The 24,704-nt window shown below is 37.7% G+C and overlaps 5 protein-coding genes across 5 annotated transcripts; 2 read left to right on the forward strand and 3 right to left on the reverse strand.

Moving 5' to 3' along the window:
• Positions 1-113: 113 nt before the first annotated feature.
• CBG03514 lies at positions 114-828 on the reverse strand (the record flags this gene model as incomplete). Its single annotated transcript, XM_002634609.2, has 4 exons — positions 114-213; positions 255-442; positions 484-609; positions 655-828. The coding sequence occupies 4 exons, from the start codon at positions 826-828 to the stop codon at positions 114-116; spliced, it is 588 nt and encodes a 195-aa protein (XP_002634655.2).
• A 2,275-nt stretch (positions 829-3,103) lies between these two features.
• On the reverse strand, positions 3,104-6,466 carry CBG03513 (the record flags this gene model as incomplete). Its single annotated transcript, XM_045236173.1, is given in 7 exon segments — positions 3,104-3,145; positions 3,163-3,204; positions 3,248-3,499; positions 3,876-3,896; positions 4,086-5,318; positions 5,356-5,938; positions 6,138-6,466. The coding sequence occupies 7 exon segments, from the start codon at positions 6,464-6,466 to the stop codon at positions 3,104-3,106; spliced, it is 2,502 nt and encodes an 833-aa protein (XP_045092416.1).
• Positions 6,467-8,390: 1,924 nt separating this feature from the next.
• CBG03512 lies at positions 8,391-8,802 on the forward strand (the record flags this gene model as incomplete). Its single annotated transcript, XM_002634607.2, has 3 exons — positions 8,391-8,417; positions 8,465-8,629; positions 8,722-8,802. The coding sequence occupies 3 exons, from the start codon at positions 8,391-8,393 to the stop codon at positions 8,800-8,802; spliced, it is 273 nt and encodes a 90-aa protein (XP_002634653.2).
• A 1,154-nt stretch (positions 8,803-9,956) lies between these two features.
• On the reverse strand, positions 9,957-11,282 carry CBG03511 (the record flags this gene model as incomplete). Its single annotated transcript, XM_002634606.1, has 4 exons — positions 9,957-10,092; positions 10,628-10,845; positions 10,890-11,024; positions 11,109-11,282. 4 exons carry the CDS (start codon positions 11,280-11,282, stop codon positions 9,957-9,959), a joined length of 663 nt encoding a protein of 220 aa, XP_002634652.1.
• Positions 11,283-12,348: 1,066 nt separating this feature from the next.
• On the forward strand, positions 12,349-17,013 carry CBG03509 (the record flags this gene model as incomplete). The annotated part of the gene is made up of 16 exons (XM_045236174.1): positions 12,349-12,409; positions 12,454-12,648; positions 12,696-12,779; positions 12,824-12,968; positions 13,012-13,254; positions 13,298-13,523; positions 13,662-13,850; positions 13,921-14,072; positions 14,566-15,094; positions 15,398-15,571; positions 15,618-16,085; positions 16,130-16,264; positions 16,313-16,558; positions 16,618-16,717; positions 16,766-16,856; positions 16,905-17,013. 16 exons carry the CDS (start codon positions 12,349-12,351, stop codon positions 17,011-17,013), a joined length of 3,147 nt encoding a protein of 1,048 aa, XP_045092417.1.
• Between the last annotated feature and the right edge of the window lie 7,691 nt (positions 17,014-24,704).

Genomic DNA, 24,704 nt, shown 5'->3' on the forward strand with positions numbered 1-24,704 from the left:
TTGTAAGCAGGAGCAAGGAGGTTACATCTATATCGAAATTTGAAATTATAATTTCAGAGAAAAAAAAACAGTTTATTACTTGAAAACATAAAAATGATACAGGTTTTTAAAGTTCAGACGCACAATCCGGAATCAGTCTCGCACGTGAATCCCGGATCACAGGAAGAGCAGGCCGTTCCTGGTTTATAAAGGCGAGAAGAAGAGAGGTTATCTCTGAAAACATATTTGTGATTTTGAAACTTAAAGTCACTCACGGTAATTCATACTTGCACACCATAACGATCTTGTCTAGCGGTGGCTCGGATGACCACTGTTCACATTTTTGAAGATAACATCCGATTGAATCAATCTCAGCCCATGCCATTTGAGTATCCTTTGTGATTGTCCTCTCATACCATTGGGAATTAAGTTGCGATATCCAATGTTCCAGAGCCCAGTACCTCTGAGAAATGACCATTAAGTTTCAGATCATTGAAAACTTACTATTAATCCGGGGGTTCCCGTATATATAACGAAAACGTTCTCTCCGTACTCAGCACCTTCGTAATGATCATCCGGGCAGGTTATGGCTAAGTTTCGAGCAGATTCCTCAAGACACGAATCCCATTTCTAAATTTATATATGTTTCAATTTATTTTCCAACTCTCTACAAACCATTTTACGCATGTTGGATGCTGGCAGCCTGAGTACTTCATTAGCAGAATAGTTTCCTCTGGCAATAGCAGAACGGAGGTCATTGTGAGTTTTCAGAATAGCTTCTTTAGCAGTTGCACTGAACTGAGCACTGGCACATCTGAGGACAAAGAGAATACAGAAAATGAACTTCATTATTTTAAATGAAATGTTGGCTCTCATCAACATGCTCTCATGATTGTTTTCATAAGAAGCATTTCGAGTGCTTATCAGTAGAAACAATATACCATCAAAACAGGTTTTACGCATAACAACTCAAAAATTTGACCTTAAAAGAGATAAGGTTGTTTGGTTTATTGTTGTACCGACAGACAATAACAGTGACCATTGTTGAGCGGAAATACAATTTCTCTTCACGGTAGACGAAAGACGGAAACGGAACAAATTATTTTTTGGAGGGAAGGCGGAAGCCGGAAGACGGAAATCGGAAGACGGAAAATTTAGGCATTAAACGTTTCATAATCGTTTTTGCGGCAGCAGTCGACAAGCGCCGTGTGGTGTAGAGGTGAGCGCGCTTGTCTATCAGTCGCGCATCGCGGGTTCGATTCCCATCTGTTCGTTTTCTTTTTTTCTTTTTTTTTCATGCGGCGACATCATAGAATGACCGAATAACAAGAAAAAGTCGGGAATAATTGCCAAACAGTGAAGAAATATAGTGTATTCTAAAAAAATAAATTCTCGTCAAGTAGCGTCGCAATCGCACGATTTTCCGTCAGAATACATGGTCTCGCTCCAAGAAAGCTCCGTAGACTTTCGTGTCTGGCCTCCTTTAAGAATGGAATAATTCAAAACAAAAACTAATAAAACTTGTTAGAGCGTATCAAAAATAGAACAGAGAAATATATATATATATATATATATATATGATGTTTCAAAAAAATCTGAAAAACAAATCGAATTATTGATCTAGAAAAAACAAAAACTCGGTTTGAAAAAATTTGAAAAAAAAATTACTGTTTCAAATTTTCCCAAAAAATTTTATTCGAATTTTTTTGTCGTTTATTATGGTAAATTTATTCGTAATAATATTATTTGCAGTTAAAAACTAGGCTAGAAACTCAATTCTTTGACTAGAACTAAACGTTTCCCCATTATTTTCAAATCCCCAAAAAACATCTAAAAGTTAACTGTTTCAAACTTTTTTCTAGAATTTCAATTTGATTGGATGATGCCTTATTTTATAACCATAATTTAGCTGGTAATTAACTCAAAAGTGCTTAAACTTCAACAATTTCGGAAAGGAATGCGATTTTTCAATAAAACTGGTGATTTTTAAGCTCAAAAGTGTTTAATTTTTGATCAGAAATGTTATAAAAACGAATTTTAAGCGTTAAAAGTTGAGTTTTCAGCCCCGGAAAACGGGGTTTCTGATTAATCTATCCAGATTTCAGCTTAATCGGGTAATTTTGAGTAAACCCTACGTACGAAGTTCCGTATCTGATATTTTCGCAATGATTATTTCACTTCCTTGTCTCTGAAATTATAAATTTGTAAATCAAATTTCTGTTTTTTTTGAATTGATCTCTGAAAATTTGAAAAACGGAGAGATCACAATAGGATTTTTGAGATTAAAACAGACCCTTGTTTTTTTTTGCAGATATAGAAACTGAAAATTCTGATTTGAGAATAGACAGCTGTCAAAATATTATTATTGTCTGGGAAATTGAGTATCTTTTGGAAGTCATTCAGTTTTGTTTTGAAACTGAATTTCGAATTTCCAAATTGCAGTTTGAAAACCTTTCCATTCTCTTCTTCTTCTTCATCACTACGCTCGTCCGAATGAAAATTTCAGTATCTTTTTTTCTGAAATTCATAAATCTGTACATTTTGTATGAAAAATTCCAATGAAGCGATTTTGGAGTTTATCATTACTTTTCTCGACTGCGTCTGTTCTAATCGCTCCTTAACCGAAAAACGAATGTATTGTTCCAATGAAGCTCCAATAAAGCGATTTTGGAGTTTTTTATTTAGTCAAGTTCAACTTCTGAAACCGTAATTTTGATTTTTATTTTATTGTTCAAAATCTTTACTAGAAGTTGGAAGTTATCTTCTCTTTCCTCTACGCTCCAAGAGAATATGTTTTTCTGTTTCATCACTTTGAAAGAGGGTTTTGATATTACAAGCTCATTATACATAGGTTTTACGTTCAATTAATAAGGTCTTATGATGGTGATATAACATGACAGCGCTATGCTTTGAGTTCAGCTCACAAAAAAAAAAACAAATGACCACCGAGTGTCGAAAACGGGAATATGGAAAGATTAGTCTAAACAAACACTAAAAACTACTAGTAAAAACAAGGGGTTTAGGAATCGATATAAATGGAACATGATAAAGGTATGAAACGATATCGATGAATTAGTAAAAACACAAACACTAGTTAATCAACAATAAACTAAAAGGATAATTATTACTCGAAATCTTCGTCGTCCTCCTCGACTCCAATTCCGTTCTCTTGGGGATGCAGGCATCCTTGGGCTCTCGGCACATCCTTGATGTATCGTTGTAGACCTGCCAGCGATCTCCATCTCCCTCTTGCTTAAATCTCCTCCACCGAAATTCCTTGGTTTGCAGCTTGATATGCAGCCGATATTTTCGACAGCGCGCTGCTTCCAATTCCTTTCGCTCGATCGACCAAATACAACAAAAAGGAAGACTCATTCAACGGAACTCTCTTCTCAATTATCCAATCCTTCCTCCTCTTGTTCTCTGCTTTATAAGCCAGAGCCGTCGACGAGGCCTTAGATTCCAGTGGAGCCGCTTTGAGCTTGTCCAGGTGCGTCTGGAATTCTTTCCCTGCTTGTCTCTCGATCTCTTCGATGTAATCCTTTTTGGGGCCTTCTGAAAATTAGTTTATAACTCTTTTGTCCTTCTTTATTCCTCTTCCCCGGGCGGGCGGGCTGGGACCCTCGTTAAAATTGCGTAGAATGGTTTGAAAACTCCGTTTTCACGCCCGGCGGTCGTGATCGTTGCGAGACCACAAGCCGCCGAAAGTCTATGCGCCTTTAACTCTCGCGCGCCTCTTTCTCCGTTCTTCAACGAAAAACATAATATTCTCTTTCCTCTACGCTCCAAGAGAATATGTTTTTCTGTTTCATCACTTTGAAAGAGGGTTTTGATATTACAAGTTCATTATACATAGGTTTTACGTTCAATTAATAAGGTAGAAACAAGTGCAAAGCCGGGGGCCTATTGAGTGAAATCTAAAATGCTAGAATAAAATCGGACCTACAAAATTTTGAGTTAGTAGCCTCGCAATGCCTAGATCCCTCCCCGGGGATGAAAATACAATCGTTTTTCTCGTAGATAATATAGTCTTTTACTTCCCTTATGAACCTCCCTGAATAATCTACAAGCGCCTGATAAGAAATATGACTTTCCCACAACGGGGCAACTAGCACGCCTCTCAATCTCCTTCTCCTCATAATTTTTATTAACTGAGGTATCAAAACTGGTGGAGGTACTAACCAAGGAAGTCCCATTCGCTCTGCTCTCTCGACGTGCTCGAAGACGTTGACTCCGCTTGTTCCAAACTCGGGATATCTAGAAAAATACAATTCCGTCTTCTTATTATTCGCATCTGCGAACCAGTCCACTTTTATCTCGCCCCACATTCTCTGCGCTTGACTAAACACTCGCTCAGCTATTCCCCAGTCATCAAAATCAAAGTTTCTACTCGCTTCGTCCGCTTCTACATTTTTCTCTCTCGGAATCCACAAAAACGAGCTCTCACCGACGTTCTCCAAGTTATGCCACACTCTCTCAGCTAAAGAATGCAGCTCTGGCTTCATGGAGCCTCTTCTCAACACGCTCACAGCTGCCTGACTATCGACTAACACCTGAACTCTCCCTTTCAGGTTTGAACTTATTCTCGCCGAAGCCACTTCGACCGCGGTCAACTCTCTCCAAGCGCTCGACTGTTTTTCAAAGTTTCCGTCGCCGATTTCTGTCATTTTCCACAAAATATCCTGCCTCTCATTCTTTAACAAGCCTCCAATACCACGCGCAGAGGCATCGGTATACAGGAAAAAGTCGGGCTTTGACTCAACTTCTAATAAATTTCTTCTCAACAGTTCTGCGCCTCTCGCTCTCCAGAACTCAATCTCTTTTTCCTCACCTGGAGACTTCTTCTTCCTTGCCAACTTCGATTCGTTCTTCTTCTTCTGGTTTTCGCCGACCACCTGCATCATCCATCTTGCCTTCGCCACACCAATGTCACCTGCAACAAGTTCAAATGATGCCAGGCATCCCAAAAACTTCATACGGTCCAGAACCGTTGGAGCCAGGCTCCTCCTCAACTCATCAAGAGCAGACCACCACGTGGCCATTCTCTTCTCGGTTCCACGAACCTCTTTCGCGACCAGGTCGCATTCATAACCAAGCCACGTAAACTTAGCGTCTGGCACCCAGAACGACTTTTCTTCTGCCACACACACACCAGCATTATGCAGATCTTCTCTCACCTTTCTCACTGCTCTCGCGACTTCTCTCTCCGTCTCACCCACAACTAATCCATCATCAAGATATAAAAAGATTTTTATACCCTCCGCACGCCATTTTTGAACTAAGACTTTAAAAATTTTTGTGAAAAGCCAAGGGGCAATTGACAAACCAAAAGGTAAACCCTTAAACAAAAAATATGGGGCGGCGGGAGGGTTCGACAGCGAAAAACCGAGAAGATCTCTTGAATCGCGATGAATTTTTATATGATGATAGCCTGATTTGAAATCGAAAGTGGCCGCAAATTTCGCAATTTTCTAGAAAAGGCCAGGCTGTCTTCAAATTCTCTAGTTTAAATCGAGGAGGAACCAGGCTCTCATTAAGCTCTCTCAAATCCAAAATCATCCGCTTTTTCTTACCTTGTTCCACAACGTGGAGCGGGGACACACATCTCGGCTCTTCTTCAACTCTGACGACGACACCTTCTCCCTCCAACCGCTTAATTTCTACAATCAAGAACTCTTCATGTCGTTTTACCGACGGCCTGAGGCCTTGTGGTTCTGGTAAAATTGTCTCTGAATTCAGCTGGATTTTATAGCCATCCTCAATTACACTCAACACCCATTCTACATTACAAATGCTTTCCCAAAATTCAATGGCTTTGGGAAGTCTCTCCGGAAAACACTTACCTTCGTTGTTCACAATCATTGGCATAGTGCCCATATCCTTGGCATTTGTAGCAGCGGATGCTTCTCTTGCCGTCTCTGCCTCCATAACCTTGGCCTCCATTTTGCCGAGTATTTCCCTGGCCTCGGAAAACACCCTCTGATCGAAACCACTGTTGTCTGCTTGGCAATGGATCTTGTCTTCTTCTTTTTACGTCTCCATGTTAACCTCCACTTTTATTTCCAGCTATTCCAGTAAGGTTAGACAGGAGCAGAATCGACGTCATATCGGCTTGAGTCGAAGATCCTTCCGAATCTCCTCCAGAAATCGCCTTCAGCGCGTCCAACTTCTCTTTCGTTTGTAGCAAATTCGGATCCGAGTCCAGCAACAACAATTCTCCGTTTCGAGACTTGATTAACTCCAGAACCTCTTTCACTCCATTCTCCAGATCATCGGCTGCCATCGCTTTACTCAAAACATTCTTTATTTTGAAATTAAAATCGATGTTCTTCTGGATCCCTTTTAACGAAACTTTTGGCGGCTTCTCCTCTTCCACTTCTTTCTCTTTCTTCCTCTGATCCACTCCTACACTGATTAGTTCCGCTACCTTGACAAGAATTTCTTCTCCAAACTCCTTCAACGCTGCTTTATTGATAGCATCAGCCATTTTTCTTCAAGATTTCGCCTAAACAATATATTAGTGAAAATTGACGGATAAAGAACCTTATTATCTCCCTATTACCGTTTTCGACACAATTAAACAAACAGAAAAAAAAATAAAAAACTCTCAAAAAACACGAAAAACAGGCTACGACCTCGTTAAAATTGCGTAGAATGGTTTGAAAACTCCGTTTTCACGCCCGGCGGTCGTGATCGTTGCGAGACCACAAGCCGCCGAAAGTCTATGCGCCTTTAACTCTCGCGCGCCTCTTTCTCCGTTCTTCAACGAAAAACATAATATTTTTTTTTTCTTTCAATATAGAATTCTCCAAAAAATTACAGTTTCAACTTTTTTAAAAATCAAAATTTCTGATGTTGTTTTCATAAGTTTGTTTTCCTCCAAATTATTCATTTAAAAATGAAGCAATAAAATTCGAATTTCGAACTACAAATAATTTTATTACAATTTTCGAAAAAAAAGATAAAAAAATCACTGTTTCAAAATTTCTAAAACGAAATTGTTCAATTTTTTGTTTTTATTGGAGCGAATTCATAGTTCTCTTTTTTCCATTTTTGATATATTCTAACAATTTTTAAGAGTTTTTGTTTCAGTTTGTCCCATTCTTAAAATTTTTGTGGAAGTTTTCGAAATCTCAGAAATCAGAAGTTACTGTTTCAGAAATAAAATTTGAAATTTCAGAACGCTTCTATTTTTTGTTCGGAGAGTTCTATAATCTTGGAAAAACGGACCCACAGCTGAGAAAAACATTTGAAAACTTCGAAAGCGGATCTCATTTTTCAAAGTGTACAGTTATTGTTTATCCCATCAAAAAAAAAATAGACGTTGAGCCTAGTAAAATGGAGGTCTCTAATTCATCTCATTTCAGATTTCACAACAATCAGCTGAATAATTTCAGTCTTCTTTTTTTCTGAAATCCAAAAATCAGTGACGAAAGTGTTTTCCCTCCTAGTCCTCTTGAGATTCCATTATCACACTCCTTATCAATAAACGTCAAAATAACAAAGGCCTGAAGCCAAAACATGTTAATGCTCTCGTCATTGTAATTTCCGGTCAACTTTGAACTTCTTTTTGTTTTGAACGTTAAACATTCCTCCTGTTATTGCCTGTCAATTTGGTTGCACTTCTTGGTTAGACGGCAAAACAGTGAACTAGACCACCTTATCTCCGTTGAGTCTAAACTTTTGGTATTTTGATGATTTTTTTACACTATGTTAGACGCCAAAACATTTCAGACATACATCATTAAACCAAACAGCGTTATCTCTTTCAAGGCCAAATTGTTAAGTTGTTATGCGTTAAACCTTTATGATGGTATTTTGTTTTTTTACTGATAAGATCCCAAAATGCTCACTATAAAAGGAAACATGAGAGCATAAGAAATCATCCCAAATTGCATCCTGAAAAATGAAGCTTATTATCTGTATTCTTGTCATCTTCGGATGTGCCAGTGCTCAGTTGAAAAACATTACTGCAGAAGCCATCTTGAAATATCACAATGACTTCAGATCCTCTATTGCTAAAGGAACCTATAGTACTATTAAAGGACTCCTACCAGCAGCATCCAACATGCGTAAAATGGTTAGTAGAGAGTTTGAAGCTAACTAGCTTTTGAGCTAACTAGCTTTTGAGCTAGCTAAGCTTTTGAGCTAGCTAGGTTTTTGAGCTAGCCAAGCTTTTGAGCTAGCTAGGTTTTTGAGCTAGCCAAGCTTTTGAGTTAGCTAGGTTTTTGAGCTAGCCAAGCTTTTGAGCTAGCTAAGCTCAAGCTAGTTTTAAGCTAGCTAGTGAAAAAAATGTATAAATTCAGAAATGGGATCAGGGACTTGCCACCACTATTCAAGACTTCTTGAACGGGTGTCCAATAACCAAATTTCCAACACATTTCGGGCAAAATGGGTACACGAAATTACCTATGCTCTCAAACATTTCTGATGCCGAGGTGAGTTACAAAATAGAATTTCGTAATTTTCATTTGTAATTTATCAGGCATTAGACGCCGCGAAAAGTTGGGAGATAGAGCTCTTTTACTTTGGTTTGTCTTCTATTCAGTTCAATAAAGCCACTCTAACAAAGACTGCTACTCAGATGGCATGGGCTGACACCGAATTCATTGGTGTGGTGCGAAGAAGTGTGAAAGCCCTCGTCGGCCGGGTGTGTTCGAGTTTCGAATGAGGTGCCTTTATAAAGAAAAGTAAGCGGTTTTGACTTGAAATTTTCAAAATCGCAAACTGATTTATTTTCAGGGGAAACATTTTGAATTCGAACGTTTATCAACAAGGAAAGGCCTGCTCTTCCTGCCCTTCTGGATTCAAGTGCGAGGGTGATTCTGGATTGTGTGTCAGAAATTAACAATTATGTTTTTAATTTTTTTCCCTTAATCAATAAACGCTCTATTTGAAAATATTATTCTGATCGAAAAAATGAAAATTTCTAGATGACATTAGCACCACGGCGATTCAGTTACTTATTATATAAGAAACCATATTCTAAAAATGGAAATAATTTGAAACGGTAGATGTTCTAAAAGAACCCAGTGTGACAGAGACAAGAAACATCCTTAAACAGACTTCATAATATAGGGAAACAATTTCTCTCGTGGACAGGTAAGATGTTCTTTATCAAAATAATCATAACAACTAATCAACCCTAATTTCATTCAAAATAATGTTGTTGGCTTTCTGTATTCTCTCTATCCAAGGATTTGGCAGCTTCCTAGGAAGAATTTCTATATCAGATTTTCAGATATCAGAATTTCTGATGTCCGGTAATAGAAATTCTTCAGAATTTCTGATATCAGAATTTCTGAGATCAGATTTTCAGACATAAGTTTTTCTGATATCGGAAAATCTGATATCAGAAAATCTAATACCAGAAATTCTGATATTAGATGTCAGATAATAGAAATTCTTCAGAATTTCTGATATCAGAATTTCTTTATCAGAATTTTTTTATCAGAATATCAGAATTTTTTTCTGATATCAGAATTTCAGAAAAGTTTTTCGGGAACACAATATTTCAGCCAAGATGCCTCTGAAAATCAACATAATTGTTGGTTTCTTGAACAATCCCTTGAACTTAGGCATCGTTTTAATTGAAACCATTTCTGTTTCTTGAAGTTTTAATATTCCAGAACTTTGGAAAACTATGAATTACTGTTTCAAAATTGATTTAGCTAATTTTCACAATAAATAACATTACTCGTTGATTCATACAATATAAAGGAACTGCAAAAAGAAACCAAGATATTTTGAAAATTATGGGAATTTCAGATCGGGATGGGCTGGGCATTTAAAAAATTTTGAAGACTAGAGTTCAGAACGGAGTGTAATTAAAAATATTGAAGACAACAAAAATTTCGGACTGTGATTTCAAGATTTTATTTCATCTTGGAAGAATCCGGAACCACAATGTCGGGTTTATCAAATATGATAATCATGTTTGTTCAGAATGATAATTTCAAAGAGATATATATACTTTATTACTTTAAGGAACAAAACTTTTCAGTCATCTGAAGGCCATACGCACAATCCGGCTTAGTATCACATGTGTATCCACAGGGGCAGGCAGAGCACATCCTTCCTGGAGCATACATGCGAGAAAAGAAGAGAGATTCTCTGAAAATGTACCAAATTGCGATTTTGTCTACTTGCCGAAGAGCTGATTCCGAGACAGGCTGATTAATCGCTTTAATATTGAAATTATGAGCAAAACTACATACCAAATGATAAAGCTCTACAACCTCCAATAAACATTAGCCGATTTCGAGGGCGTTCTAATGGTCAAACGGGTATTATAACATTTTCGAAGCCGGCAGATTTTAATTAAAATCTATAAAACTCGCCGAGCTCTATTATGTTGTATTGCTCAACATTTCAATTTCGAAGCAAGTTACCGAAAACACTTCAATAGAACGTCCCTCAGACTGTCAACTTTGAGCCCATATATCTCAGTTTCTGGAAAAGATATCAAAAAGTAATAAACAAACAAATTGTTCATCATAATATCAGCAATATTTTATATGTTGACCACTTTTTGATATCTGTTACAGAAAATGAGACACATAAGCTCAAAGTTGATAAGTTGGGTGGCGATCTATTAAAGTGCTTACGGTATCAGCCGGCCCACAAGTATGTAATAAATGACACTCACGGTTCTTTATAATGGCACACCACCGAAAAAATGTACATATTCGGCTGGGCCGGATCTCTTCCGCACTTCTGAACCCCACATCCAACGAATTCTGCGTCAGCCCATGCCATCTGAGTAGCACTCGCGAGTCCATTCAAGAGGGAGGCTTGATCCACCATACTTGAGGTTCCTCTATAGTCTTCGAACTGCCGCGCCCAATGTTTCGCGGCTCTCACACCCTGAAAAATTAGGAATTATAACTGATAAGTCATTAGAAGTTTACCAAGCCATCAAGACTGTCTGAGGACTCAGTATGATCAAGGTAAATGTTCTCTCCGATATTTGGATGTCCAGATGGACTTTTTGAACAAGTGTCCGCGTAGTCTTGAGCAGACTCGGCAAGTTCTGGATCCCATGTCTGAATTTATATATTTCTTTCACTAGCTAGCTTGAAACCAGCTTAAGTTTAGCTAGCCTAAAAGCTAGATAACTCTTTACAAACCATTTCCTTCATGTTGGCTGCTTGTGGGAGGAGTCTTCCAGAAGCTCTGAATATTCCTCTGGCGATGTCAGATCTGAGGTCGTTGTGGGCTTGGACGATGTTGTGTTGAGCAGTTTCATTGAACTGAGCACTGGCACATCCGAGGACGGCAAGAATAGAAAAAATGAGTTTCATGAGCCAGAATTCAATGTAGGACTGATTTATTCGGCTGTTGCGGTTCTTTTTTATGAAGAGAATGTGGCCTGTTCATCAGTAAAAAACAAAATACCTTAAGAAATGTTTTAAGTAGAAAACAAAAAGTTCAAAGTTGTAGGTTTAATTGTTTTGTATAAGGTAAAACTGACAGGAAATAACAATGACGAAAGCATTGGAATGTTTCGGATCACTCTCTATGAGACAACATCGGCCAACAGGTAAAGGGCAAATAACTAGGACAAAATAATTTAGGAATACGAAATCCACAATTTAGGGGTACAATCTAAGCCGTTGTTTCCTATTTATTGTACTTCCGAATTGAGGATTTCATACCCCAAAGTTGTCTCGTACTCCAACAATCCTAAAATTTCAGTACACTCAGGATTATTGGCCGTTATTGGGGAAGCAAACATTTAAAGGGTACAAAATCCTTGATTCGGGGGTATAGGGATTTTCGAGGCGTCTGAATCGACACAGAAGCATGAGAATTGAGTTTGGAGCTCCGAATGAGCAATACGTCAGTCAGAAGAATCAATAAAGGTGATTACTATTTTTATTGTATGAGTTCTTTAATTTTTTTCCTGTAAAACAGAGGAAAATGTGGTTAGAGTGCATAACATTACATTCTGACCATTGCGATAACATGTTTTGTCTTCTATCCTTTGTTATTTTGACTAAGGCTTCCATTCACAGGTGGATCGCGCAGAACACTATATGGGCGCATTGTGGCCCATACTGGGAATGCGCGCATATAGCGTTCGTTATGCCCGCTATATGGGTTGGTGGTTGCTGGTCGGTGGTGGTGGGCGTCCAGTTAGCGGGGAAAGCATATGCCCCGTCCGTGCTCGCATATAGGATCCATTTTAAACTGCGCACATCAGGACATGTTCCAGTGCTCCAGTTCTTATGTGTATTAGAACTGGGGCGTTGTGTGGAAGAAGAGCCTCCATCTCATACGATGTGGCATTCATTGATTACATATTCTGAATAGTTTTTCAAGTGTTTTAATATCCATTTGCTTTTTCAATCTCATAATTGCTTGGAGATGCCCAGATCTCTTCTGAATCATTTCGATCCGAAAAGAAGAAGAACAAACGAAGGAGATGGTAAGGAAAATAAGATCTAGAAATAGCTAATTACTGTGGTGTAGATACAAATAATGGAAGCCGATTAGATGCGAATGTAAATCAAGAATGGGGTTTCGAAACTGTGGAAGACGATGAAATATGGGAAGAGGATGTGGTTGACAGTAGTATAGAGGAAGAACAGTTGGAAGACGAATCTGAATGGTTCTCCAGAGATGTGGATACCGAGAACAACCTCGATGGAAAGGAAGGATTTTCTGGTGATTCTAGGGGATACGAATAATGACTGGAAACCGTGAAATTTCAGAATTCTCGAAACTATTACGGAAGGCCGGCAGTCGAGAACTACAAGTATTATTCAGTGCATGCATTAATCGCTTATCAGAGAGAGGTTGTAAGCATTGAAATGGAGTGGTTATCATAAAATTTTTGTAGGATTTGACATGTTTCTTACGACTTATGATAACGAAGATTTCGTCAAGAATGTAAGGAAAATCTGGAATTTTAGAAAAAATGAAACCAGTGTTTATTTTTTCTGCAATCAATGTGGAAAAGATTGTGAACGGGGACAAAAAATATGGTAAGGGACTGGATTGAATTCGCCTTAATTGCAATCTTTTCAGTTGTGGAACAGAGAGCATTGCTAAGTTTGTTAGAGTCGGAATTGTGTCACAATTGGAAGAGCTGGTCAGTCACTACTTTGAAGATATCCTGGATATCCGAAAAAAACTCATTGACGGTTCCGTACCAGAGCATAATCTTGCAAGTCAATACCTGGAACATTTATGGACATCCGAGTCTCATGGAGCTCTCAATCTATCAGGAATGCTGTCCATAGATGGTGTGAACGTCCCTGGACAGAAAAAGTAACTAGGAGAGACGGTTTCATTGTTTATAGTTATTCTGTAGGAAAATATGGCCCATTTCGTTGACATTACTGGATCTGCCAACTTCTCTGATGCAGTTAAGTAGTAACATACTGATGGAAGGGATTTTGGAATGTTCCGAGAACCCCTCTACAACTCTATGGAATACGATTTATCCAATAATAAACTCTGATTGCAATGGGGTGACAGGAACTGTTATGAACAGACCGTACACATTTCACTGTGTCACTGTGTCAGCCGACCAGCCGGTAAGAAAAAGGGATCATTTCTCACTAGATAACTGATTCAGGCAAAACGTAGTTTGTTAGGTATGAGGAGTCACCAATGTGCCAACTCATGTTTCTATTGTTTAGCACCGGGTTCGTTCTTCAAAACGGATGGTCCAGGTAAATATGGGAGATGTTAGAAGGATTCACAAAGTGAGTGTTACAGCGAGATATGAGATGAGTACAGAAGATGTCAAGAGAGATAGCGAATTGGGTTTGAATGGATTTGGGGATGTTCCTTCGAAGTTTTTGAATTTTTGCCTTCCTTACGAAACTCCAATAGACATTCTTCACAACGTTGGTGAAGGAGTATGTGAAATGATAAGTAAAGGTTTTAAGAATAGATTGGAACCAATTGAAAAGTACAATGTGTTTTTAGAACTTTTCAATTAAGATGGGGGCACCAAAAGAAAATCGGAGTTGTTTGCCACCGTCAATGTCAACCAGCTACATTCATGTTTATCCAGTGTGGTTCTCCCATCCGAGTTTAGGAAAATTTCACAGCGTCGGAATGGAACAGACAAAACTAATGTAATCGGTAAATGTATAACTGCGATTTTCATCTTGTTAATTACAGTTCTTTCGTCTCCAGCTTTTTCTCGCTGTTTTGAATTCTGAGACTCTGGGAACAAAGGCAAGACTTGTCATCATTGGTTTGTCATTAATTATCAACAAAATGTATACTGGTGGACCAAACATAGACCAATTTTATGAAAAACTGTGTTTCTCCGTTTCCAAATTGCTTCTCTCTGAAAGTGAAAGGTACATGCCATGTAAAACTCATGTAAGACTGACTACCAATAAGGCTTGTTTTTAATTCATATTCAGGAGCTACTTTTCCATTTACCCTACGCCGTCAGCATGTTCAATAATGTTGCTCCTCTTGCCACTTACAGCTTTGAGTCTTTCTATCAGTTCTGTTTATTGGGCTATTCGTCAAAAATGACAAGAGGATTCTGCGAGACAGCTTGTTCCAGGTATCAATGACAAAAGCCTGTTGAAAGTAATGAAATTTTTTTTCCAGAATTCTTCTTCATAATGCTGTTAGGCGGGAGTTGATGGTTAGAGTAGATCAAGATGATTCAGAGTCATTCAGGGATTTCCTTTCACTAGTTCCTAATATCAAGAAAAAGAAAGCATATGGTAGAAATGTGATTAACTCTCTGAAACCAGAAGATTCAATTGTAAACGGCTGCTCATTGTTATACTCTCAGTTGTTTCTACCGCTGGGAACACTGAAGTCGGAATATTGGGACACTAATAGCACGGGTGATATTTTTTTTGTGAAAACCAATGGCCAGTCACTTTGTTATCGTTTTATCGCTGCTCCTCTGATAGACGGTGATCTCGATATTCTTGCAGAATACATTATCGAAACGGACAACAGCTTTTCTTCTCTGAAAAGAAAGGTCGAAACTCTCACCGGTAAATCATATCAACATGGAAGGAATATTTTGGAAATGTTGTGTAGATACGAGGGTGTGAAAGTTGGAAAATTGTCCGGAAAGCGACACATTTTGAAGACGTCAACAATTACTTCAATTGGTTGTTATGTACACTTTGAGAACTCGCTTTTAATAACAGCAGTCAATGGTGTACCTATTCACAATTGAATAATTTCCATTTTCATAAAATTCTATTAATAAATTAATAATTGAAATTAATAATTGAATTAATAATTGAAATAACGTTTCTGATGGGCCGGAAGAGGTACAGTTGACAACCATGCGGGGCCTTGCAATTACGGGATGCCGCACTGTTGCGATAGCTGCTCGCCCATTTTTCTCCGCCTTCTTCTTTTTGCTTGCCCCAATTTGGCCTTTTACCGTCTCTTAAGAATTCGTCCTTTTTTCCAGAAGATTTGGGAGAAAATGGTGGTCTCGGAGAAAAGAATTTCTGTGGCTCGTGTTGTTCCAGTCGGTTGTAGTGGACGAGGTGGACGCGGTGGACGTGGTGGACGTGCTGTGCGTGGCCGTAAAGGACCCGCTCTGTCTTCGACTGAGCCAAAAATTCTACAGTTTCCCCTAAACGTTCGTAAGCCCATACATATTTCTGATTTACTATTGAATTCTTCAGAATACATCACTTCCACAGACATCAGTAGTTCCTGTTTCGCCGTCAAACGAAATCCCGCCATATCCCATCTCATACACATTGACACCGTCGCGTCAACGAAATGTTTCAGAATTTGACGACGATTTTCAACAAGATTTTCAATCGACTGATTTTCCATCGACTTCGCAAATTCACCTAACTCCCTCTCAAACTTTTGAAGAGAAAAAAACTCCAAGTATGCTGATTGAGCCGTCGTATATTAGTAGATTAAAACTAAGTTGTGTTGGAAATGTTTGTGTTTTACATCATCATGCTCAAGAATTATCAAAATTACAGACAGCAGCAGAATCGACATCGGTTTCTGAATATGATTATGAAAACGTGAAATCGGAAGCATCTTCTCGAAACCGCTGGAACCCTGTCTCCTTCGGAAGATCGAATTACTTCGATTCAATCAACGGAGTTCCACTCGCCAACAGTATTATTGAGGTCAGTGTCATTTGTGAATTCCTCTGACTAAAACAAATTTTTAGGTGAATAACAACAAGCTAATCAAAAACGACCGAGAAGCTGACACTTCCGAATTTCTGCAAATTGCTGCACGTGCTCACGGCACCAATTCGGAGGTTGAAAATCTTGCGTTGGGCGTTGCTTGCCTCACAGAAATGGTAATAACATTACGTTTTGCACTGTAAACCGACAACATAATATTTCAGTTGAACAAAACTTTACGTCGTCTAAAAATAACGGAATCGGATGATTTGAGATCCAATGAACCGTTCGTTAACCCCCAATGCGGGTTCGATCTAGAAGAAGCCACGAATATCGGAGATGTCGTCGTTTTGCCAAGTGGCAGGACACTAAAAATGTCAAGCTGCATTTCAGTTCTCACCGCATCTAGTTGGACGTCTTCAAATTATAAAACGGACGCGAAAAGTTTAGTCCGGCACATTTTCACCAAAGTAAGGATTTCTCATCTCTAATTTTTATATTAAAATTATTAATCCCATTCTCATTGCAGGTTGCTGATAAAGATCCGTTTTTTCCCGCATATTCCGCTTCTAGCGAATCCAATAGAGGATACACTCCACTAGGAAATGCCTTCTTCGAAGTCGTCACAAGTGAGTGTCCTTTGCTTCAATTACCTCGAAAGAGTGTTTCATTGTCAGACTTCGTCATTGCCGGCTTCAGACAGTCGTCTTCTCTCCCTCTTCAAACTTATACAACACGACTCGTGAGAGAAGTCATTGATAACTTGTTGTGAGTTTAAAAACTTCCATCTTAACATCATTTATATAACTTGTTTAGGGATCGCCAACGATCGCAACTCGCCAAAAAAACAAGCACAAATCCATCGAAATTGGCTGAAGAGTTGAAAGCACAATTAGAAGCTTGCAATTATGCTCCTCAAATGTAACTTTTCAAAACCTCAGTTCACACCGCTTTTAAATTTTTCCAGAGTGATGTTGAACTTCGAATAGAATTGGACCAACGCGTTTCGTTCGTGGTTTCCGGTTCGCTTACTGGTTTTTTCTTCAATCTACTGCTCACTTCCAAAAAATCAGGTCCTTCGAAAACAAAAATAAACAATCGAGTCGGATTCCGCAAGCCAGGATGCGAAAATCACTTAATTTTTTGTTTTTTTTTCCCCTTCAATTTGTTCCCGTCGATTGTTGTAGTTTTTATTGGTTATTAATAAACTATATTGATAAACGTCCTTTTCAGTTCACAGAGATTATAACCTGGGGGAAGAGCGGGGATGCTGTGTGGCGGCGTGGATCCTATATGCTTTGGTTGGCGCGTGGATCCTATATGCTCGCACAATGCGCCCCTATATGTTTCGTATTGCGAGCATATACGGCACCGCGCGATCCCATATAACGTTCCTCGCGATCCACCTGTGATTCGGTCGGCGAATTCAGCCGACCGACCGACCGCCGACCGAGCCGACCGACAGCCGACCGAGTTGACCGATCGGTCGGCGCGTCAGAGTGTATGCACACGCGTGCATCGTATTTTACGACACACGATTATATATATTTTTTTAATAGCATTTTATCGTCGCTTTTCTGATGATTTTCTCCGTATTTTACTTTAATTTTAAAAAATATGTATTCTACAATGAAATCATGCAAATATCGGATGTCTTCAACCTTTCAACGAAAAATGAATTTTTCCGGAGATCGTTTAAAAAATCGCAGCTGAATCCCCAGTTTTTCGACAGTTTTCTCCAGAAATCCTTCGCAAAGTAGGCTCAACAAGTTACTCGTTCGGAGAATTATTATATTCGTCGCCTCTTGCTGTTCTTTTATTTAATTTCTGAATTTCTGAATTCCTGAATTTCTGAATTTCTGAATTTCTGAATTTCTGAATTTCTCTGAATTTCTGAATTTCTGAATTTCTGAATTTCTGAATTTCTGAATTTCTGAATTTCTGAATTTCTGAATTTCTGAATTTCTGAATTTCTGAATTTCTGAATTTCTGAATTTCTGAATTTCTGAATTTCTGATTTTCTGAATTTCTGAATTTCTGAATTTCTGAATTTCTGAATTTCTGAATTTCTGAATTTCTGAATTTCTGAATTTCTGAATTTCTGAATTTCTGAATTTCTGAATTTCTCAATTTCTCAATTTCTGAATTTCTCAATTTCTGAATTTCTGAATTTCCTCCAATTGTATCTCCCTAGAATTCCAACAAGTCTTAAAAAGGGGGCATTTTCCAGAGAGTACCAATTCATTTTCTTCCTAAATTCAATTAAAATTTCTCTCTCCGTTTTTCGAAAAATAGGGGGCTAGAGAAAAGAAGAGGAGGAAAAAGATATTAATTGAAAAAAAAAGAAACCCGCCCTTTTTTATTTTAGTACTCTTGCCGCCGCCCCCCGTTTATCCAATTTTCTTTTTTTGGACAAAAAAAAAGAGCCCAATTTTTTTTTGAAAAAAAAATCCAGGAGAAAGCTTTTTAAGCGGAGTCTAGGCTCTGCCAACTTTTGGGCACGCGAGGGGAGAGTGATACATATTTAAATGTGCTCTTTTTACCTTTTTCGGTGAATTTTTTATCCTTTTTTGGAACAAAAACTTAGATGGTGTTGTACTTTTTCTGTAAAAAGATCGAGTTTTCACAATTTTCTGGGGTTTTAGATAAAAAAAATCAGAAAATCAGAAATTGAGAAATTGAGAAATTCAGAATTTACAAAATTCAGAAATTCAGTAATTCAGAAATTTAGAAATTCAGAAATTCAGAGAATCAGAAATTCAGAAATTCAGAAATTCAGAAATTCAGAAATTCAGAAATTCAGAAATTCAGAAATTCAGAGAATCAGAAATTCAGAAATTCAGAAATTCAGAAATTTCAAAATTCAGAAATTCAGAAATTCAGAGAATCAGAAATTCAGAAATTCAGAAATTCAGAAATTCAGAAATTCAGAAATTCAGAAATTCATGAATTTCGAATCAGAATTTTTACATAAAATGATTTTTAAACTTAAATTGAATATATTTTCGAATTTTCGAAAAGCGATTCAACGCCAAATAATGCTCCAAACTTTTATATTTTTTTCCTGTTTCAAACTTTTCAAAATGGAAAGTTCTTGTTTGCTATTTTGATGTGTAAAGAAAATGAAAATTTGAGAAAAATCGCTGTTTCACAGATTTTTTAAAAAATTTCAAATTTTTCGTTTTTTTGTTCTGTCAATGGATGCAAAAAAAACTATTCTCCATCTTCTTTTTTGACCATTTCTCTGCGCTCTCTGCACAATTTTCTCTCTCTCTCTCTCTCTTTTTTTTCCACCCCAAAGAAGAATACAAAAGTTCCCATCACCGTCATTTCGTTTTTTTTCCTTCTCGATGATTTTCCCACTTCATAAAACGCCTTCTCTCTCTCTTCTATCTTTTTCGATGTGATCGGGAATCGTTTTCATCAAATTTCTCTCTTTTTTCTCTGCGTCTCTTAAGTTTGTTATAGTTTATGATGATCTCTAGACGATTTGTCGGTTAATTTTGGAAGACAGTTCATTAACCTTGGAATAGTTTTTTCTTTTAATTGGAACGAAAATTTTTTCGAAAAATCAATTCTTGATTTGTCATTGAAAATTTCAAAAGAAAATTCAAAGGCGATTTTGTAGGAATTTCAGATTTTTTCTAATTACCGTAAAACCTCTAATAGAACGACACCCGGATCGTCCACTTTGAGCCTACAGTACTGGCCAAAAAGGTATTCGCAAATAGTTTTTTGAGAGTAACTTTGCTGAAACTTAAGGGATCGATCTGATATTTTAAGACAAAGTTTAAAACGGTAAAAGAAACTGATTCAACAACAAGAATAGTCAAAATTTCAAAAAATTGAAAAAAAATCGAAAAATTCATGAAAATTGCAAAAAACCGGTAAATGGAACTTTGACTTCTGAGATCTAGGATAGACCGGTAAACGAAAAATAATAATAGAAAATGAATAAAATAGCTTTAGTACTTCGTTGGGAAGCCTTTGGCGTCGATTACCGTTTGACATCTTCTTGGCATCGAGTCGAGAAGGGTGTCGATGACAGACATCGGGATGGCCTGCCAGACATCTTGGAGTTGGTCGAACTTCTGGTTGGCATTCGAGGCACGAACCCCTCTAAGCTGTCTCTCGACATGCTCCCAGAGGTGTTCGATCGGATTCAAGTCCGGAGATTGACTTGGCCAGTCCAGAAGATCCACGTGGCGGCGTCGGAACCACTCCTTGATGTGCTTCGAGGTGTGCTTCGGGTCGTTATCCTGTTGGAAAACGAACGCCCGGCCCACAGTAGACCTTGCCCAGGGTCTCATTGTGTTCTCCAAGATGTCTTCATACACAAAGCGATCCATGATGCTTGTAATTCTTCTCAGCGGGCCGATTGAAGTCCCAGAGAAGCAGCCCCAGACCATCACCGATCCACCTCCATTTTTGCGGTTTGGAGTTGGTAGCTGGGATCGAACCGACATCCAACCGGGACGGCGAATCCACTTGATACCGTCAGTACCGAACAGATTGAACTTGGATTCGTCGCTGAACACGTGATTAGCCCAATCCTGACGTCCCCAGTGGAGATGAGCTCTGGCCCATGCTACGCGGGCGATTCTGTTCTTCTTGCTGATCGATGGTTTCTTAGCTGGCCGTCGTCCATGGAGTCCAGCATCTTGAAGACGTCTTCTGACGGTTCTCAGGGATGGTGTGACTTCATTTGGAGTCTTCACGACCATCTGAATGTCCGTAGAACTCCTCTGGGGATCCTCTCTTGAAACTCGGACGATGTTCCGATCCATGTTCTTCGACGTGATACGCGGTCTTCCAGGCGATTTTCGCTCCACCAAGGCTCCCTAAACATTTTTTTCCATAACTATACTATTTTTGAATATTACCTCATCCCGAAACTGCGTCAAGATCTTCTCGATGGCACGTTTAGTAACATTGAACTGCTGCGCCAAGAGGTCCTTGGAACATCCACTTCTGAAGCCGATGACGATGGCTTTACGGATGTCCTGAGAGATGTTTTTTTTTCCGAGGGGTCTGGCCATGTCTGTAAACAGTTTTAAATACATAGGAGCCAAAACCAACATTCTTAGAAACCATAATATCCAAAAATATAAAAATATGAAAAAAGTGAAAAAACGAAAAAATTGAAAAAATTGAAAAAACAAAAAATTTCTGAAAATGATGCAATTTCCTTGTACGCAATTTGTCGTCACCATGTACGACATGCACAGTAAAATTTTCAGATCGATCCCTTAAGTTTCAGCAAAGTTACTCTCAAAAAACCGTTTGCGAATACCTTTTTGGCCAGTACTGTATATATCTCACTTCTTTTGAAAGATATCAAAAAGTGATTAACTAGTAAAATGTTTATCAGGATATCAGCAACATTTTACTAGTTAGTCACTTTTTGATAATTTTCACAGTAAATGAGATATATAGGCTCAAAGTGGACGATCCGGGTGTCGTTCTATTAGAGGTTTTACGGTAATTGAATTCGAAAGTTTTGTAGTTTTTGACTTTTTATAAAAAAAATCCTTGAATTGCAGAAATTCAGAAATTCAGAAATTTAGAAATTCAGAAATTCAGAAATTTAAAAATTCAAAGCCTAATCTCAAATATTGCGATTTTTAGATTTTTCTGAAATTCTGAACTTTCCAAGAAAATAATCTGAAAAATCAGTAAAAATTCTAGAAATCCAAACCTCTGAAATTTGAATATTCAATTAAAAAAAAAATAAAATTTGAAAAAACCAAGAAAATACTTATTCCAAGACTCCCAAAAAAGAGCAGATAATTCAAAAATGGCTTTTAGGGGAAAATTCTATCAAAAAGATCAAAAATTTAGAAAATACAGCTTAAAAACTAGCTAGAGCAACGGAAACTATACCAAAATGACAAGTAAACAAAGCAAAAAATATTCGGCCCACAAAAGAATCGAACTTTGATGATGAGATTGGCAGTCAGGAGTGTTAGCCACTAGAACAAGTGTGCAAGGCGCGGCGCGCCCACGCAGGTAGCTGTGGCCGCCCTCCCTTTCTTATACACCTTTGGCGGCGCCGACGCGCCAATGCACACGTAGTCTGGTGGTTAACAACGCTGACTAGTAATCTCACGACCCGAGTTCAATTCCTTCCAAGGTCAAATCTTTTTTGCTTAGTGTACTTGTCATTTTGGTACTATTTTTATGCTTCTAGCAAGCTCTTAAAGTGGGTTTTAGTACTCTTGCCATCCAAAATTTCAAATTTTCACCAAAAAGTAACTTTTAAAAACCTGTTTTTTTGCGATTTTTATCAATTGTCACCTCAAAATTATCTGCCCCATTCAATTTTCCCCCGCCTACGTCTAACCACACACTTATGTTTTTTTCGCCCCGACGGTCTGTCCCCCGGGGAGGGCTTCTTTTGTTTGTGGAACGTTTTTTTTTCCATTTTTTTGTTTGTCTAATTCTCTAACCCCTCCTCTTGGCATGATGCCAATTTGCACTTTTATGGGGGGGGGGGGGGGGTTCTGAAGTTTTTTAAAATTTATTTTTAATTTTCACTGTTTCAAAAATTTTTGAAATTGTGATATGTAGTAACAAAAGTTGATTATGACCTGCGATCACTACATACTATGAGAATTAAAAAAAAAACCAAAAACTGTAAAATACTTTTTCAAGACTTTGAAATTGAATATTTTCACTGAATAAGCCGATTTTTTGATATTTTGTATTTTGAGTGATACTGTAAAAATTATTTATCCCGGAAACAAAAATTGGAAAGTTTAAAAAAATTTTGTTTTCAAAAATGATATGAGTGCCTTATAAATCATGTATAAAATGTTGAGCAATTACAACTCATTTTGGATTTTTCGAAAAAACGAAAATAAAGTCATTGATCTTCTGATCTATGATATTTTCCCCGAAATTTTGACGTCACATCCGATGACCACTATTTTTTCCACTTGAAAATGTTCTTTTAGTAATTCATCACTATTTTGAAGTCTTTCAAAATACAGTAAACATTGTAGCAAAACGGCTTATCTGACTTTTAACTTTGAGCCAGTTTATCTCGGTTACTGTAAGAGATATCAAAAAAGTGTCAACTGATAAAATGTTACTGATATTATGATAAACATTTTATCCGTTGACCACGTTTTGATATCTTTAACATGGACCCAGAGAAATGGGCTTAAAGTTGAGAAGCTGGCTCGGTGATCTACGCGGTCGGCTGCCGACTTCCTAACTTTGAGCCAGTTTATCTGGGTTACTGTAGAAAATATCAAAAAGGTGTCAACTGATAAAATGTTGCTAATAATATGATAAACATTTTATCAGTTTACTACGTATTGACATCTCTTATAGTAATCGAGATATATGGGTGAAAAGTTGAGAAGCCTGCTCTTGCCGGTTGAGCTACGCGGTAGCTGCCGACTTTCTAACTTTGAGTGAATTTATCTCGGTTATTGTGCAAGATATCAAAAAGTTGTCAACTAATGAAATGTTACTGATATTATGATAAATATTTTATCAGTTGGATACTTTTTTATATCTTTAACAGGGATTGTGATAAATGGGCTCAAAGTTAAGAAGTCGGCTCTTGCCGATTGAGCTACGCGGTCCGCTGCCAACATCTTAACTTTTTGCTAATTTTTCTCGGTCCCTGTAAAAGATGCCAAAATATGGTCAACTGATAAAATGTTGCTGATATTATGATAAACATTTTATCAGTTGACTACTTTTTAGTATCTTTAACAGGGACTGTGATAAATGGGCTCAAAGTTGACTGTTCATGTGGGGAGAGTTAACTGCTGACGTATATTGTTTTCCTGCAATTTTTCAAAAAACCTATTTTTGTAAATTGAATACATATTTGTACTTTTCGCTGTAACAAAAATTATATTTTTAGGAAAATATTTAGAAAAAAAAATTGAAACAGAAAATTTCAGTTTCGGCGGGAATTCAAAAAAATTTGAATTTAGTCTCAAACCACAATTTTTTGAAACTCTACCAAAAATTTACTGTTTCACTGAAAATTTTTAATGTTCAGTCTCTATATTCCTCTTGCTTTTTCTTTAATTTGTTTCTCTCCAAATACCGTAACCCTTTATTATTTTGATGACATCATTCTCTCTGAAGCCCTTCCTTCTGGGTCAGAATCCCAAATCATAGGAAGTTCGTAGAAAAAATCGCGTGGGCTGCTGAAAAAAAAAACTTTGTAGAGATTTTCTTCGAGAAGAGCATAAAAAAGAGAAGAAGAAGAAGAAGAAGGACCCGACGACAGGAAATTGTTTAGGAATCTACAAGCAGAAGGGGGGCGGAAGAAGATGCGCCCCTTTTTGCACACACACACACACACATGCTCCTTCATTTCTTCTCTTTTTTTGTTGAGATTTTTTCTAGAAGAATAGGAGAATCGCCCTTGTTTTATTTAAACAAATGTGTGGAGATAATTTGAGAAACTTGGTCCTATAGTCTTGCATATTTTTTAGTTTTTCAGAAAAAAAATTGATTTTTGACTTCGTTCTAGTCCAAGGTACTTATCATGCATTTTTGAAGTTCTACAAAAGTGGTCCAGAATTTTCCAATTTGTCTGAAAATTTCAGATTATACTAAGCAAAAGTAGAGCTTCATTTTTGTAGT

Source organism: Caenorhabditis briggsae (assembly GCF_000004555.2).
Source record: "Caenorhabditis briggsae complete genome, chrIV, whole genome shotgun sequence".
NCBI classification, from domain to species: Eukaryota; Metazoa; Nematoda; class Chromadorea; order Rhabditida; family Rhabditidae; genus Caenorhabditis; species Caenorhabditis briggsae.